General features: G+C 46.1%; 1 protein-coding gene across 1 annotated transcript in view; it reads right to left on the reverse strand.

The window, feature by feature from the left end:
* Positions 1 to 10,566: 10,566 nt before the first annotated feature.
* BOD1L1 (biorientation of chromosomes in cell division 1 like 1) overlaps positions 10,567 to 15,864 on the reverse strand; it is a 55,302-nt gene continuing 50,004 nt past the window's right edge. Inside the window, exon 26 of the mRNA XM_069593266.1 lies at positions 10,567 to 11,919. Coding sequence (XP_069449367.1) covers positions 11,802 to 11,919 — 118 coding nt within the window. The 3' untranslated portion in view covers positions 10,567 to 11,801. The remainder of the gene's footprint in view (positions 11,920 to 15,864) is intronic.

Genomic DNA, 15,864 nt, shown 5'->3' on the forward strand with positions numbered 1-15,864 from the left:
GTTGTCAAGAGTACAACACTTGCTGAAATCTGTCAGGGACGTGAGTTGGAAGGAGGCGTGGTCAGCGATTTAGGTCAAATTCCAAGAGGCCCTCAGGTTATTAGTGACACTGAGGTGAAGGATGATGGCAGAGGCAGTGACTTCTGGAGGTGTCGAGCGACTCCCTGATGGTCCTCTGAAACTTCTCAAAACTTTTGCTCCTGTTCTTCTTGCCTACATGCTGTCCTATTCCTCATTGTCAAGACCCTACTGACCCACCAGGTCCAGCAAGGAAAATGGAAACAAGAAAATGTGCTATTTTTAACACAATACTGTTCTCCACCTGCCCAGCTCAGCTCGAACATTCCTTTTGTCCTAAGTCCTTCTGGGAGTTTCCCTTTCCCTACCTGTTGTAACCTGTTTCTTCTCAAAATGAGGAAATCCACTATTTTTTTTTTTTAATTTTTATATGGCCAAGAATCTGCCTACAATGCAAGAGATCCATGTTTGATCCCTGGGTTGGGAAGATCCCCTGGAGAAGGGAACGGCAACCCACTCCAGTATTCTTGTCTGGGGAATCCCACAGACAGAGGAGCCTGGAGGGCTACAGTCCATGGGATCTCAAAGAGTCAGACATGACTGAGTGACTCGCGCACACACGCAGATAGTTGATTAACAATGTGTTAGTTTCAGGTGTACAGCAGTGATTCAGTTATACATATATCTAATCTTTTTCAAATTCTTTCCCCATTTAGATTGTTATGTAATATTGAGCAGAGAAAGAGTGGAAACCCACTATTTTAGAATGATATATCTGTGTCCCCAACTTGAGCACTTGTCTTTAACTAAACTGACTCATCTAGGCAAGTTGCCACTCAGTGATGATTTTAAAAAAAGTGTGTAATTCAAAAGAGTGACTTTTTTAGAGTAGCATTTCTTAAATTGCAACCCTTTGCAAACTCTTTTCACATTTTTGCCCTCTGCATGTATCCATCTATAATCTGTATTTCTTTAGTGTGTGTGCATGTGAAGTTTTCTTTAGTCATGTCCAACTCTTTGCAGCCCTATGGACTGCAGCCCACCAGGCTCCTCTGTCCATGGGATACTCCAGGCAAGAATACTGGAGTGGGTTGCCATGCCCTCCTCCAGGGGATCTTCCCAATCCAGGGACTGAACCCAAGTCTCTTATTTCTTCTGCATTGGGAGGTGGGTTCTTTACCACTAGCGCCACTTGGGAAGGCTTTATTTATTTAATATCTTTATTTAAATGACTACTTTTTTAAAAAAATGACTACTTTCTTTTTAAAATCAAGTACAGTTGATTTAAAATGTTGTGTTAATTTCTGCTGTGCAGAAAAATGATTAGTTATACATACATATGCATTTTTATATTATTTCCATGATGGCTAATCACAGGATATTGAGTATAGATCTCAGTGCTATATAGTAGAATCTCATTGTTTATCCATTCCATATATACTAGTTTGCACCTGCTAACCCCAAACTTCCACTCCATCCTTCCCCTATCTCCCCACCCCCTTGGCAACCACAAGTCTGTTCTGTAGTCTGAGTCTGAGTCTGAGTCTGAGTCTGATTTTGTAGACAGGTTCATTTGTGTCCAAATGACAACTTTTTAAACTAGAAAAACAACTCATTTTAAAAAAATTAAGTTTGTATAAGTAACAAATAAATAGGTTTATATATAAATATATACATACATGGTGCATTGATAATCTCTTACCAAATATAATCTTTCAAAAACATGCGTATGCAATGCCAAGAAAATGATGTTGGTAAACTGACTCGATATAATAGGATGCTGAAGGCTCTGGGCCTGGGCTTGGCAATCTGTTAAAATGACAGATGGGCCAGAGCTAGGGAGACATTACAGCATGCCAGCACCAGCCTGAGACTTTCCCTCCGACACAGTCAGGAAGACTCAAAGGGAACTGACCCAACAGAAATGTGTAGGAAGTTTCCCCGAAGGATGTGTGCTAAAATGCTCGTAGCCTCATTTTCCGGTTTCCAAAAGCCCAGCAAATCTCCAGGGTTCATCAAGAGGAAGATAAGGCAGGTGTGGTACATTCACAGCATAGGATACGAGTTAGTCATGAGCATGAGCCACTCTGAGGCAGCTGTCGGGATGAGCCTCTCGAACACTCACCCAGGCATCCCCAGGGCCTGGAATGGGCCTGGGATGGGCCTGGGATGGTGGGCTCTTTGTTGTTCAGTGGCTCAGTCGTGTCCGACTCTTTGCAACCCCATGGAATGCAGCATGCCAGGCTCCTCTGTCCTTCATGTCTCCCAGAGTTTGTTCATTTTCACGTCCATTGCATTTGTGATGATATCTCACCATCTTATCCTCTGCCACCCTCTTCTCCTTTTGTCTTCAATCTTTCCCAGCATCAGGGTCTTTTCCAAGGAGTCGGCTCTTCCCATCAGGTGGCCAAAGTTTTGGAGCTTCAGCTTCAGCATCAGTTGTGCCAATGAATATTCAGGGTTGATTTCCTTTGGGATGGACTGGTTTGATCTCCTTGCAGTCCAAGGAACTCTCAAGAGTCTTCTTCAGCACCACAATTTGAAAGCATGTCTTCGGCGCTCAGCCTTCCTTATGGTCCAGCTCTTAGCAGGTATTTATTGAATGAGTGGTTTCCTTTTATCCTCACACAACCTGAGACCAGAGGGACAGGTATGAGAATTCCCATTTACAGATGAAGGCTCTGAGATGCAGACAGGCTGAGTGATTTACTCAAGAAGCGGCCCCTGTGCTGGGGTCCCTGCTAAGTCAGCCTGCTTGCCATCCTCCTCACTGACATAGCTGCTCCCTCAGCCTTTTAACACAAATAACATATTTCAGTTTCTTTTGTTGTTGTTAAATCATCTTCTGAGGCCTAACTTGGAGATGTTTATTTCCATCGTGGGATGTTTTGGACTGGGTTTTGAAGGGGAAAGGCCCAGAAGACTGTGCTTTCAGAGAAAGGGGGTTAGACTGGGGTGGGGGGAGATGATTTATGTCAAGGCTTTACAGTAAGTTCTGTCATTCTGTCTGAGGGAGTGTGGCAAGAGACAGGAAGAGACGAACAGGATCCGGGGGCAGCCCTTGCGCTTAATGGAACGTCAAGTGAACAGATGGGCCTGAGCGGCCCTGGCGACTGTCAAAGGGAGAAGCAGCACCTGAGCACATGCAGGGCTGGGGCTGGGGACACATGGGGACATTCAGAAAAGGGCTCTGAGTCCGGTTTCAAAAGCCCTCTCTCTAGAATCCATCCATGTTCAGCTTGGGAGGAAGCAGGAGTCCCGGAGGTGGAGGGTGGACAGATTTATTGGACTTGAATTTCACTTAAAGGCTAGATTTTCTTTTTAATTTTATATGAATGTATTTACAAAACTCACAGGAAGAGACACAGACTTACGAAAACAAATTGATGGTTACCAAAGGGGAAAGGTGGGGAGGGGAGAAAGGATCAATTAGGAGGTTGGATTAACATATACATACTACTGTTACATATATATATACACATATATATAATTTATTATATATGTATATATATATATATATATATATATATAATTTTTTGGCCATGCTGCATTGTATGTGGAGTTTTCCTTGCCTGACTAGGGATCAAATCTGTACCACCTAGAGTGGAAGAGTGGAGTTCCAACCATCGGGTTACCAGGGAAGTCCCTACACACTACTATATATAAAAAAGGTCATCAAGGACCTACTTGTAGCACAGGAAACTCTACTTAATATTCTGTAATAACATATATGGGAAAAGAATCTGAAAAAGAATAGATACATGTATGCTGCTGCTGCTGCTGTTTACTTACTAAGTCATGTCCAACTCTTTGAGACCCCATGGACTGTAGCCCTTCAGGCTTCTCTGTCCATGGGGTTTTTGTAGGCAAGAATACTGGAGTGGGTTGCCATGCCTTTATCCAAGGGATCTTCCTGATCCAGGGATGTGTGTATGTCTAAGTAAATGACTTTGCTATCCACTTGAAACTAACACAACATTATAAATCAACTATATTCCAATATAAAATAAAAATTAAAAAAAAAAGAATCTGAAATGACCACTTATATGTCCTTTTAAATTCCAAGAATGTTTACTGGGGAAAGAATCTCTTTGAAGGACCAGAGGACCCCAAAATAACAGGGATGAAATGAATAACAGTGTTTGAGGGGAAACAGGGACACACGAGCCCAAAATAGGGAAAGGCAAATTCTTGATGAATACTTACTTTGGGATGAAACAAAAATGTTATTTGACTCTTTCAAGTAAGACTTGTTGAAGACTGACAAATTGGTTTTAGCAAATAAACACAACTTTGAGCCTTGATGATACACTTATTTTGAAAAGATGACATTTGAAAAAAAAAGCAAGGCACAGATTCTGCCCGTGGTCACAGAGACACATTTATTAAAAGCTAATGGAGAGGCTGATCCTTCAGGAGATAAAAACTGAGTGGATGAGAACATAGACAGTTTCTGCAGAGAATCTGAAAAGTTAATATAGAGTTTCCACTTTAGAAAGTATGGCATATGAGGTATTTGTCAAGGCTCCAATGCAGCAAAGCATACAGATGTTAGATTAATTACAAACTTGAATTGCATCCTTGAACTGCAGTGCTGAGCTTGCTAGTGAATAAAGAAAATCCACAAACCAGTTGTTCTTATACTGAAGCTGAAGTGTGTAGAAGAGTGCTGGTTATTAAGCTATTGTCTCAATTCCAAACCTATCCTCTGTATTTCCCACCGTGGTGGTCGACCTGGGACTCTTGCAAACCCCGCTTCTCCTTAGCCAGCTGGCCCTCTGGCTTCTTCCTGCCAATTGTGGGTACTAAGCACAGACTAGGAGGCTGGAGACGGTGAAGGGACTTGCTTCCCCTTGTCAGGTCACTCTTGTTAGCCTCCTCCCAGCAGTGGTTCTGCACTCCAGCAGTAGCAGCTGATGGCAGCCACAGTGACTTCAGTTTCCCATTTCGTCTCCCGCTCTAGGAAGAGCCGCGATGTCCTGTCTTGGGAGGCCTGGCCCCACCCTGACCACACTCCTCAGGGGTCTGCTCATCACCACTGCTTGGCTTCTCCTTCAGTTTCTTTTTTCTTTTTTTTTTTTTGTGGTCCAGGTCTCTCTTTTATATCAACTTCCAAGTACTATGGGCCAGGGCATAAATGAGGCTGGAACCCTCCTGGAACTCTCCTTCAGTTTCCTACCAAACTCAACCTTTCTGTTCCCCAAGCTGAGCGGGGATAACGGTTGCTTTCTGAAGTTACTCTGCATCATATCAGTATTACCCTTTAGTTTTTGAGTTCTCTAACAGGTATTGAAATCAGCTGCCAGTATTAATACCAATAAATAACTGATATGGTTTCCAATAGCTGGACCATAACTTAAACAGGTCTGAAATTATCTCTTGTAACATCATAAGAAGACTATGGCTTGCATCAGGCCTTCAAATCCAGCACTGAGGGGCTGCTTCTGAGAAAGACAGGTGATCTGAGGTTAAAAATTCTTACACATTTGTTAGTGATTGGACTCCAGGCAAACAGTGAATGGTGTTTGCTAGTGGGAGAGCTGGTACTTAGGAAATGCTTTCAGCAGGATGTATCTGGTCTCTCCAGGGTTGCTTATAGCCACAGCACCACACACACACAAAACCCTCTGAAACCCATTGATATGTGGGGCGTGGCTCCTGGGAAAACATCACACAAACTGGGTAACCATCTAGGTAGAGATGCTCCATAACCAACATGGCTTTTTCCTGTGTAAGTACTGTAGGTGCAGGTATATTTTTAGAGGCTCCATGTGTTGATCTGTGCACATTAGTGTCCGAACAAGAAAGGGAAGTACACTGGGCTGTCCTCAATTCCTGTGCTTCACTGGTGCTGAACAACTACTTATGTCCTTGAAATTGCTAGTCAACATTCGTGCTGGCTAAGATCTCTGATGGGTCTGATTTGACAGTTTGTCCTTTGTGTTAACAGAGAGGCCATTTCTCAGGATATACTGCAGCTTCATCAAAATACAGCAGCAAACAAGCAAGAGGAAGATGTGAAAACGGATCTAGGAGGATCCCAAAGATGAGCGTGCAGAAGGGCATCCCCAGGACAGTGGTGAGAGGAGACCCAGGGCGAGACAGCAGCCAGCTCAGGACAGAGGAGTGACTCAGACAACTGAAAGGCTGAGAGCTGTTTTCAGCCAGATCTTTCTGGCCTCGGAGTATCTTTTACAATCAAGCAGTGACTGCGAGAGTTTGGCCTGAATTCTTTTGTAGACTTGGCTTGCCTGGGTCATGGGCTGATATAGCTCTTGCTTTCTTCTCCGTAATCTAAGCATGGGAGGCAAAAACCTCAAAACTTTTAGGAGGCTAGCTAATTGCTGTTGAATCTTAAGACATCGGTTCAGTCACTCAGTCATGTCTGACTCTTTGCAACCTCATGAACCATAGCACGCCAGCCCTCCTTGTCTGTCCATCACCAACTCCCAGAGTCCACCCAAACCCATGTCCACTGAGTTGGTGATGCCACCCAACCATCTCATCTTCTTTTGTCCCCTTCTCCTCCTGCCCTCAATCTTTCCCAGCATCAGGGTCTTTTCAAATGAGTCAGCTCTTCGCATCTGGTGGCCAAAGTATTGGAGTTTCAGCTTCAACATCAGTCCTACCAATGAACACCCAGGACTGATCTCCTTCAGAATGGACTGGCTGGATCTCCTTGCAGTCCAAGGGACTCTCAAGAGTCTTCTCCAACACCACAGTGCAAAAGCATCAATTCTTTAACACTCAGTTTTCTTTATGGTCAAACTCTAATATCCATACATGACTACTGGAAAAACCATAGCCTTGACTAGACGGATCTTTGTTGACAGAGTAATGCCTCTGCTTTTTAATATGCTGTCTAGGTTGGTCATAACTTTCCTTCCAAAGAGTAAGTGTCTTTTAAATTTCATGGCTGCAATCACCATCTGCAGTGATTTTGGAGCCCTCCAGAATAAAGTCAGCCACTGTTTCTACTGTTTCCCCATCTATTTCCCATGAAGTGATGGGACCGCATGCCATGATCTTAGTTTTCTGAAGACATAACAAGATCTAATTACAAAATGAATTTTGAAATTTATATTCAATTACATTAAAATTAACCAAAAAGTATTGTAAAGAAAGTGGCAAGATAAACCCTTGTTGTGTGTGTGTGTGGGCGTGTGTGTGTGTGTGTATTTGGCAGAGTGGTATTTGCAACAGGTTTACATGAAGGTTTATTGTGCAATACATAAAGACATGGGCTTCCTTGGTGACTCAGTGGTAAAGAATCTGCCCACCAAGGCAGGAGACGTGGGTTCAATCCCTGGGTCAGGAAGATCCCCTGGAGAGCCTGGTGGGCTACAGTCCATGGGGTTGCAGAGTCAGACACAACTTAGCGACTAAACAGTAGCAACACCAATATAAAGATATTTTCAATATATTTATAACTTTATATAAAATAGTGCATAAATATATCTCTTTATATTAAATATATAAAGGGCTCCTACAAGTCGGTAAGAAAAACACAAAGAATCAATTGGGAAAATGACATGAACAGGCCTATCACGAAAGAGGAAATAAGGATAGAAAAGAAACACATGAAAAGATGTTCATCCAATGCAACTGGTTGTAAGCAATGCAAATGAAGACCACAGTGAGATATTTCACATCCACTCCATAGGCGAACATCAGGGAGTCCTGTCTCACCAAACATCAAGGGAGGGAAACACCCTGCTGGTAGGAGTCCAACATAGTAAAAGCATTTGGGAAACAAACTGGCATTATCTTCTAGGAGTCGGCTGTCAGACACTGGAGCAGAAAGCTGGATGTGTCTCAGTGCGGAAAATGGGGACATATATTAACCCTTTAGCCTTTGAAGTGGCTGAGTGGCCTCTCGTTCACAGGCTAGTGGTCGCCTCAGGCAGCCCCTGGACTGCTCTTTCTGCTTTCCTTGATGTGACAGTACATGTCATTTTCTATGTGTACAATGATGAGTTTGAGAGGTTCTGCCCACAAAATATCATAGAATATTCACAGAAGCAACCCAAAGGCCAGTAACAGGCAAATGAGCAACTTGGTAAATTGCGATGTAGTCTTTCAATGGAATACTATACAGCCTTGAAGATATACTAACCAGAGCTATGCACATTACTATGGATGAATGTCAAAGCACAGCATAGAAGAAAAAAGCAACTCAAATGACCCTTAAAATAGGATTCTATTTACATAGCTTAAAAATGCATTCAAAACTTAAAATATTGCTTATAGATGTGTGTGTGTGTATGTGTATATATATATATATATATATATATATATATATATATATATATATATATATAGTAATGTGATAAGCTTGTGTTTAGAATGGTGGTAACCTTGGAGGGCTTCCCTGGTGGCTCAGAGGTTAAAGTATCTGCCTCCAATGCGGGAGACCAGGGTTCAATCTGTGGGTTGGGAAGATCCCCTGGAGAAGGAAATGGCAACCCACTCCAGTATTCTTGCCTGGATTATCCCATGGACGGAGGAGCCTGATGGGCTACAGTCCACAGGTTTGCAAAGAGTCGGACATGAGTGAGCGACTTCACTTTCAACCTTGGAGGCACGCAGGAAACTGCCAAGGTGTTAGTTGATAATAGTATTTGGCCTATGTTTTCAATGTGTTAGGGGCTGTAGCTGCTGAATTAAACTGCAAATATACAGATTACAACCTGCTGAACGAGGCAGCGTAAATTACCCCCGTGGGGTTAGCAGTAGCTCCCCCGCATCGGAGCTCCCACCCTGGGGAAGTGAGAACCCCTGGGTCCCCTTGATCGAACACGTCCTGTGGGGCCAGACGGCAGCCCAGTGCCCTACAGCTATGTGCCACATGTCTGGCCACCCTCGGGGTTGTGGCTCACACCTGTGGCCCCAGTGCTGGGCGAGGAGCAGCGCAGATGCACACCTGCCCGCCCAGCGGGCCCAGTGGGAAGACGCTGTCTACACAACCATCTCCTTTCCCCTGAGAAAAATGCCTCTGTCAGGGTATGGTCAAAAAGTTCTTGTTCTTGATATGACTGCACACAAATAGCTCAGCAGCAGTTTTAGGAAATGGAAGATGCTCTTGCACGTGGAATGAACAGTGCAAAAAACCCAAATGAGAATCAGACCATTGAGGGGACCTCCCTGGTGATCCAGTGGTTGATTTTGTGCTTCCAATGCAGGGGGCATGGGTTGGTTCAATCCCTGTTTGGGGAACTAAAAACCCACATGGTGTGTGGTGCATGAAAAGAAAAAAAAAGTAAAACACACATACACACATTATTGGGCTGGAATCGGCTCCCACCCCCCCTCAGATCAGGTAGGTTTTATCAGCATGTTGTCTGGGAAACCTCCACTGTCTCATGGTCTGGCCATCTGTCAGTGAGCTGCTGTGGAGGTAGGAAGACCTGTCTTCCCTCCTGTGGGGCTTGGCAGAAAAGAACCCAGACCCGGGGTTAGAGGACAGGAGGGCTGTCCCAGCTTGGCTGCCACTGCGAGATCACAAGATGGCTGTTTCTAATGGGTGGCCTTGGCACTCTGGAGCTGGTAGGGTCTAGTCTTGAAGGGGTCCATGTGATGGTGGTCTAGCAGGATCACCCCAAGGAAGGAGGCCTGAAGCAGGGTGGCAAGGGCCAGCTTCTGCTGCAGGGGAATTGGCCACGTCACTTTCACTCTGGGACACGCTGCCCCTTCGGGACGCCTCGACGGATGGGCCCAGCCTCATGTCAGCTCCTCAGATGGGCCACTGTTCAGGTTCTTTATGGAGGAGCAGGGAGGCATGGGGGTCGTCACTAAGCTGAGACCAGGGAAACGTGAGTTTGAAGTGGTGTGCCAGGGTTCTCAGGGGGCGCTCAGGGGGCAGCCCCTGGCATCTCGGGCTGTGGGGTCGGGGGCTGTCCTGTGTCTTGCAGGACGTGCGGCACTTCAGACCTCCTCTTTTCTACAGACGTGGACCAGTGTTGCCAAACATCATGATGCCAAGAGCCACCTGCGTGCTTTTCTAGAGCCGCTCAGGGTGAAACACGGGTTTCAGAACTGCTGGAGCTGAAGTGGCCCAGCTGAGTTCTCCAGCAGGTAAGTCCTTATGCAGCGCTCATGTTTGCTTTCAGCTTCATTAAAAGAGCTGCACCCACTTACAGCCCAGCTATGCCCTCTGGTAAGGCTGGGGTGGGCGGTCCTAAACTGAGTAACACGTGGAGAACACCTTGGGTAAGCAATTCTGGTGAACCAACCTAGAACCATTGAGTGCAAGGATGGTTCACCTAGGAGTATGGAGTCTTGCAACCCGGTCTGGCTTCTTATCCTTAACTAACTTTAAGACAGATCACTAGAATTTTGAGCTTTGGTTAAATTCAAACATATCATGTTCCTTGTCTCTGAAGCCCCTTCCAGATATAACATTAATTCTACTGAGAGAGGCCATCGCCAACTCAAGTCCGAATGTGAAAATGGAATAAAGACCAATTATTTAAAGAGATGAAACAGCTTTCACAGGGAGACATTTTAAAATAGGGGGAAAAAAAGGAAAAAAAAATCTCAACACTCAAGTTTTGGGAAACATTTTATAATTTATATATAAAATCTCAGTAAGAAACAATGTAAAATGACAGAAATATCCACCTTACATTAAGAGTCAAAAAAAAAAATTCACACACACTGAATGTAAATTTTAACAAATATGAACAAAACATTTTAAAATAATCTCAATTATTTGGCAACTCATCACATCATTGCTAGAGACAAATTTGATCTTAAGAAAAGTTTAATTTTATGAAAAACTTAAGTTGGACAGTTTGCTCATATGGGAGTTAAAACATGTTTAAAAAAGAATCTGGCAATAAAGCCAGGTTCTACCTTGAAATAATTGTGTATAAAACAACATATAATCCTGAAGCTCAACAGACAGGGGTGACCTAATCTTCAATGCATTACTCTTCGCTGAAAAAGACACTGAGGGAAGGATGCGGGGTAGCACAGAGAGACATGGGTACCGACGGGGTTTCTGCTGCAGGTGACGGACCCAGAACCCCTGACGCCAGAGGGGCTGGTAGTAAAGTCACAGATGTGAGCATCACCTACAAACAAGTTACATTCTTAAAAAACAGAGTCACAACTGTGACAGGAAAAGCAATGGAAACCCTTTCTTGAGCTAACCTACTTTACTCGGGTACATGCGAGAAGCGTCTGTATTTCCTGCCAGATGAGATTCAGATATTTACGGGGGAGGCAGAGTCCTAGAACATCTCTACTGATGACTGCATAGCATTTAAAACCCCCCTTTTTATTAAAAAAACAATAATAATAAAATAAAATAAACAGATATATAGTAAAGTTCACAGATAAGTTTTCTCTGTAAAATAAATAAAGTGTTCATTGATTAGCATCATACATAGAGTAAAATACAACCTATTTTTACATGTTTATATACTGTACACAGATTACCAGTGGGCAGCCTGGTGTCTGATGGGCTGGAAGGGTTTACATGAGTGACATGTCACATCGGGAAATCCCAATTTCGAATGTTAAAATATACAACTACTTTGTTTTGAGTTCAGATACAAAGTAAACTTATTTTCCTTTATCTGAAATTAATGTACATAATACCTCTATGAACAATAGTTTATAAAGCTGTTCAGAACGTAACAAGAAAAAGCTTGCACCCAGGTACTTGGCGCACATGCACGGCCTTCCCCCGGTTAAGCGCTGCGGCCCACGGCCCCGAGGTGTGTCCCTCTTCTCGGCCCCGTGGCCCCGGCGGACCGGCTGGGGTGGCCGCAGTCCTGTTACCGCTTTGCCTTCTTCACTGGGGTCTCCTCCACCCTCTGCTGGCCTCTGGTGCGTGCCCCGGGGGGGCTGGCTTCTCTCTTGCGCTTGGCAGAAGGGGAGAGCTGTGCCTTCCATCTGTAGGAAACAGAGGTCAAGGCTGTGATTAAGACTCGACGAAAAGGACCTGCTTCAAATAATCTGGGAATTCTTCAAACGCTGGAAGGTTTTTGAACTTGAGAGCCACGAAGAGGAAAGCTGGATAAGGGCTACATGGGAAGAGGGGACCCTGGAAGAGCCTGTGCTGACTGGCTGTCTGCCGACAGCCTCACTCTTAACAGGCCATGAGGAGGAGTCAGGAAGCCCCAGCTGAGGTTCTGGGTGGGTGTTGACCTTGGTCAAGTCCACTTTCTTCTCGAGCACCTAGTGCTGGTATCTATACAGTAGAGACATCAACCAGTCCTGCGTTGAAACAATCATGAACACAGCGGGATGGCATGATCTGAGCACATGCACACCCACGCTCACAGGATGCTCCCAGAAAGCTGGCAGTCTTGGAGAGGGCATGGGAACTCGAGAAGAGCTCCCCATCCAGTCTCCCGGCCAGCAGCCCAGCCCAGCCCTGCTCTCCGTCCTGCCTGCAAAATGACTTGTCGGAAATGTCAAGTTAATCACATCCATGTCATCATCTTGTTTATCTCCATCCTCAGGCTCTCTGATGCCTTCAGTGTAGGACCATCCGGAGCCCAACAGAGTCCCTTACCACCTGCCCAGGATACCGTCTCGGACTGCAGCCCTAACACAGCAGCCTCGTTCCCTAACACGCAGTGTTCTTTCACACTGTCTACTTGGGCAGGTAATTTTTTTTGGCTTCCCTGTGACTCAGCAGTAAAGAATCCGCCTGCAGTGCAGAAGACACAGTAGACACAGGTTTGATCCCTGGGTCGGGAAGATCCCCTGAAGAAGGGCATGGCAACCCACTCCAGTATTCCTGCCTGGAGAATCCCCACGGACAGAGGAGCCCGGTGGGCTACGTTCCATAACGTCACAAAGAGTCGGACACGACTGAAGCAATTGAGCACGCACGCAATTTTAAAAAATACTCCACACCTTCTATCTAGCAAACTTCATTCTGGAGCCTCAGTTCAAAAACAACTCCTTCTGGGAACAGTTTCTCATCACAGAGCAACCTGCCTTCAGAAAACCTGCAGACAGCACTTTTGGTCTCTACCACTGCACTTCTGGTTGTTCGTTTGTCCACTGGGGTTTTTCAAACTGCAGGTTACAGCCTTTATTTTAAAACAAAGTATTAATAGAACACAATAGAAAATACCATTGTTGCCATGTCTATTCAGTTTGGGCATTAAAATTTTGTTTCAGTGACAGAGGCAGTATCGCAAAAGACATTCTTCCTATGAGCCGCCTGCTGTCAAGGGAGTTTGAAAACCAGCTACACACACGTCCCCCCAGTTAAGACAGGATGTTTCTCCAGGGCAGCTGCAGAGGTTATTCATTTTCCTTTCTCCAAGGCCTAGTACAAAGCCCAATCTGTGTATTCGAGCAATAAATGTTACACCAAAGAATGAAGAAGCCTGGATAACTAAAATGACAGGAGATGGAGAAATGGGCCATCACTGATGTGAAGACCTGTCTGCTCGCTGCTCCTTTGACAGCAGAGGTAAATACGCTCAGACTGACTCAGATAAAGCTGAGTCAGGTACTGTTGTATACGATGCAGTTTTAGCGTAACATTACCTACGCATGTGTTGAGAACAGCTAACAAGCAGTTGCTTGTCAATATCCCATTTCAAGCCACGTCCAGGGAGAGCCACCAGCCAGAGTGACCAGCTGTTTACCCAGGAGTGGGTGTGTTGCCAGCATAGTGCTGACGCCATGCAGCGGAGAACAGAAGCTTGGCGCAGCGGCTTCTGCCCATGGGCATGAGCTCGGCCCTCTCTTCCCGCCCAGAGGGTGGCCTGTGCCCAGCGGCCCTGGCAGCACCCGGGAGCTCATCAGCAATGCAGACTCTCAGGTCTTGCCCCAACACTACAGCAGTGGAGCCTGGGTCTCAGCACATTTGAGTTTGAGAAATAACAAACCAGACCTTTGTGAGATTCTTCTCAAATACACAATAAAGGTAAATACTATGTTTTACTTACTGAGGAATAATGGGAGAGAATCCACGTGAAAGGTGCCTGGCATTCCAGTTTGCTTCCCTTTCTGTCATGGGGGAATAATAGCGTGCATGCACACACACACACACACACAGAGGCTGTGAAGACCTAGTGCGCATGCGCACACACACACACACACACACACACACACACACACACACAGAGGCTGTGAAGACCTAGTGCGCATGCACACACACACACACACACACACACACACACACACACAGACGCTGTGAAGACCTAATGTGATTCAAGATACCTAAACGGCCTTTGTACATTGGGAAGTCTTATTTTTTGATGCTATCATGTACAGAAGGTAAGTCAAGTGCCTGGCCTCAAGGAAGCAGCTCATAGACCAGGGAGGAAGACAAAACGAAAACCCCCGAAGCAACGTCACATGCCACTGCCCACCGCACAGGCTGGGCCGGAGGGCAGAGGACGGGGATGCGGCCGGCGGAAGCGGGCAGGGGGTGTATGTGCAGGACGGAGGACCTGGCGACAGGGGGCTGGTGGCGAGGGTGCTCCTCAAGGAAGAACTGGCACAACCTGCAGGATGCGGGAAGGTGACTCGGGCGGCATGAAGGTGCCTGCTGGCCCACGGCTGTGCCTCCGGCGGGTGCCCTCCTGCGACCCCATCACCTCTCCAGTGCTCTGTGAAAAAGAGAGCTGGCTCTGGGCTGTAACCCGCCCGACCACGCTGCACTGCTTTAACCCAGCACCCAGCGCTGTGCCCACTTGAGGAGAAACAAGGCGTGCCTTTGGTCCTGGGGGGCAGGAGCTGATGGCAAGGAGCACAGGATAAAGCCGGTGCAGGAGTGCTGTGAGGCAGGGAGGACTGGCGAGGCCACTGAGACTCCCTCTGGGAGTCCTTCCCGCTCTGTGTAGGGTAGTTTCTACTTGGGAAGCCGAGGACCCCCACAGACAGCTGTGTGGCAAGCCAAGACTCTTAAAGAAACTTGGGGAGAAAGTATCAGTGCACCATAAAAAGCTTCAGGGGGTTAAAGATGACTTCAAGTGTCAGCAGGGACTTTCCTTCCTAAGAGGGGAAAATTTACTAACTTCTTCACTGGCAGATAATTTTTCTTTTGCTAATTTTTGGTGATATCTAGTAGAAACTATTCCTGGGCTCCCAAGTTTGGATGCTGTGCATGTAGACAGCTCTCCATGCTGCTTTCTGAAACAGATGACAGAAACCCTGGGCGATGGCAGCACTGAACACCCCAGTCCCTGAGACTAGAAAGGGCGAGGCTCCTCGTGGGCAGGGCAGAGGTGGGGATGAAAAGCAGGAAAATGCCTGGTTCTGTGGGTCTTGGCTGATGAGCAGAACTTCATGTCACACAAGACTAACTGCTTCCCTGACTCCGGCTTTGCTTTCACTATGTGGGATACTTGACCATGATTGAGAGAAAGATGAACCTGTGATAAACAGAAAACATACTGGCTGATGAAGTGAGATCCCACAGTGCTCACCAGAGTAGAAGGCGGGCCAAGATGGATGGAAGCGCAGTGTGAAGGCCCGGGGACCGGGTCTAAGCAGCGGGGCCCGCACAAGCAGCAGGTGAGAGAAGGTGTGCCTCATGGGGACAAGGGGCGCGCTGAGCTGGTGCGCAGCCCAGGCTGAGGGAGCCCAGCAAGCTGGATGCAGGCTGAGCTTGGTCTCTAGGAAACAAGGCGGACAGTCCTCTTCTGGATCCGTCAGTGCACACCTGGAGTCAACATTTGCTTCGTAAAGAGAATAATCAATAGATAAACTGATGAGAACAAACAGGATGAGGAGGCGCCCAGTGCAAGAGAAGACCTGGAAGCCTCCTCCAGTGTTTAAGCCAAAGTGGTACAGGAGGCTCTGAGAGCAGAAGCTATGTGGAGGCCAGTGCCCACTGCACACGGAAGAAAATCTTTCCCACCCAAA

This window comes from Ovis canadensis, chromosome 6 (genome assembly GCF_042477335.2).
Source record: "Ovis canadensis isolate MfBH-ARS-UI-01 breed Bighorn chromosome 6, ARS-UI_OviCan_v2, whole genome shotgun sequence".
Taxonomy (NCBI): domain Eukaryota; kingdom Metazoa; phylum Chordata; class Mammalia; order Artiodactyla; family Bovidae; genus Ovis; species Ovis canadensis.